Genomic DNA, 2500 nt, shown 5'->3' with positions numbered 1-2500 from the left:
TCACATGCAGACACATACACACCCACACACACACACACACACACACACACACAAACACACACACACACACACACACACACACACACAAACACACACACACACACACACACACACACAAACACACACACACAAACACACACAACACACACACACACACACACACACCACTCATGTGCATTATCCCACACGTCCACACACGTACTAGCGATTTGACATCCACTTCGGTACCCGGGTAGATCAAATTCCCTTAAACATTGCAAAGGCTCACCCGGTCCAACACCCGTAAATATCCCTCTCATGTCAGTTTCTTCGTTGTCGTAACCATGGTAACCACCGATCGGTTGTCCATCAACAGTCGGGTATCGTTTTCCGGGCTAAAATAGAACGAACATTGTTGTTTAATGTTGTTGTTGTTGTTGTTGTTGTTGTTCTTGTTGTTCTTGTGGTGGTGGTGGTGGGGGTGGGGGGGGGGTGGGGGTGTTTGCTGTTGCTGCGCTTTGTTTTTGGTTGTTTAGCCCCAGGCCAGCTCTGAAAGAGCAGACCTAAGTCGAAGATATCGTCGTTTGTGCTGAACATAGAATGCACCGAGCAGAGACTACATTATGCAAATTGTTCTTTCTTTAAGACAACAGCACGTGATATGAGGGACATTTGGTTGCCATTGCTAGCAAGTCGAACAACTACGTAGATGCTCCCCTCTACATTAATGGCACTACTGACGCACTGAGGCAATGTTGCACTGTAGTGCCGAGGTACTTGCTTACTGGGGTACCGAAGATCTGGCTTATGAGGTATTGTAGTGCTGTTGTATCGAGGTTCTAGGATTTTGAGATTCTGAAGTACTGGAGTAATGAAGTACTGTAATGCAGAACTCTAGAAGTACTGAGGTGCTTGAGGTGCTGTGATATTGAGGTTTTAAGGTGACATAAGTTTGAGGTACTGATGTATAGGTGTACAAGTGTAATGGGGTACTTTTTCACCGAGTACAACTGTGTACTGCATTGCTGAGGTAATATGATATGCGGGGTACCGAGGTGCTAATGCATCGAGGTCTGAGATACTAAGGCACTAGATTACTAAGGTACTGTGGTGCTTGCATATTGAGGTACTGAGGTACTGGTGTGATGAGGTATTGAAGTACTGAGGCACTGAAATACTTGCATATTGAGGTAGTGAGGTTCTGTGAAGTGAGGTACTGAGGTACTGGTGTGATGAGGTATTGAAGTACTGAGGCACTGAAATACTTGCATATTGAGGTAGTGAGGTTCTGGTGAAGTGAGGTACTGAGGTACTAATGCATTGAGGAATTTTGGCACTGGGTTATTGAGATATTGCGATACTGAGGTAATGGTGTTTAGTGGGTACTTAGGTACTGAAATATTGTGGTTTTGAGGTATGGAGGTATTGAGGTACTGAGGTATTTAGACACTCATGTATTCAGGTACTGAAGCGTTGAGATATTGAAGAACCCAGGTGCTGAGGTGCTGAGGTGCTGAGGTGCTGAGGTAATGGTGCACTGAGGTACTAAGATATTGAAGTACTGAGGTACTGTAGCACTGGTGTAAAGAAGTACAAATGTACTGGTGCGTTGAGGTACTGAGATATTTAGGTATTGTTGTATTGAGGTAATAAAGTAGTGAAATTTTGTTGTATAGGTGTTATATGGTAGTGGTGTAGTAGGCAAATAGTGTCAGCTGTACAAGAATCTGATATGCGGGGGGAGGTGCCGCAACAACAAACAACGAAAGAATCCACCCGAAGAATCCTTTAATGATTAAACTTACCGGTGTGATGACATACCAGCCTATATCCGCGACAGCAATTATAGGAGGTACACGGTAATGATGTTTTAGTCTCCATCTTTCTGGAATATCATGTTTGAGATAAACTGTTAAATTGGGGTGATAATTCTTCAAAGCGTTGTACACCTGTATGAAAATATTAACAACTTGTATAGGTAAAAGCTTTAGAGATTTATAAAAGCATTTATAAGCTACACTATATTTTATTGGAAAGACCTATACGTAGGGGAAGTTATAGACAGACCTATAAGGGAAGCTATAGGCTAGAACTTTAATTTATAAGCAAATTTATAGGTTGTTGTCGATTGGATCACCCGGTCGCTTGACTTGTAAGAAAAAGTAACTAAAGTGCCTTCTTCCTACTATCTTAAGTATAGGACACATTAGATAACGTAGTCCATGGTAGACTATCGCAAAAAAAGTGGGGGGGTCATAGCTTGAACGCTTCTCGATCAGGGTTGACTCGGAGATAAAAATAACGACTTATAGCAAATGTGTGAACCAATAACGCAAAATTTTACCTGGTTACCTAATTTGCAAGAAATAGCAGCCAACTCTACAAATTATATCCTAAGTTCTTTCTTTAAAAAAAAAGTATAATTTGGATAATGTAGTCCTAGATAGATTATGCCCGAAAAAATGGATGATCATAGCTGAAATACATTTCAGTAAATTTTCTCGATTAGAGTCGCCCTCTG

At 41.7% G+C, this 2500-nt stretch overlaps 1 protein-coding gene across 1 annotated transcript in view; it reads right to left on the bottom strand.

Moving 5' to 3' along the window:
- The window catches only part of LOC115221052, a 6220-nt gene that overhangs the window by 3026 nt on the left and 694 nt on the right, over nucleotides 1-2500 (bottom strand). Inside the window, exons 2-3 of the mRNA XM_036510330.1 lie at nucleotides 1785-1928; nucleotides 269-374 (exon numbers count right to left, since the gene is read on the bottom strand). Of these exons, the coding sequence (XP_036366223.1) occupies nucleotides 269-374; nucleotides 1785-1928 (250 nt within the window). The remainder of the gene's footprint in view (nucleotides 1-268; nucleotides 375-1784; nucleotides 1929-2500) is intronic.

The sequence above is a fragment of the Octopus sinensis genome, linkage group LG17, assembly GCF_006345805.1.
Source record: "Octopus sinensis linkage group LG17, ASM634580v1, whole genome shotgun sequence".
NCBI lineage: Eukaryota > Metazoa > Mollusca > Cephalopoda > Octopoda > Octopodidae > Octopus > Octopus sinensis.
This window is presented reverse-complemented; position numbering and strand designations above follow the sequence as displayed.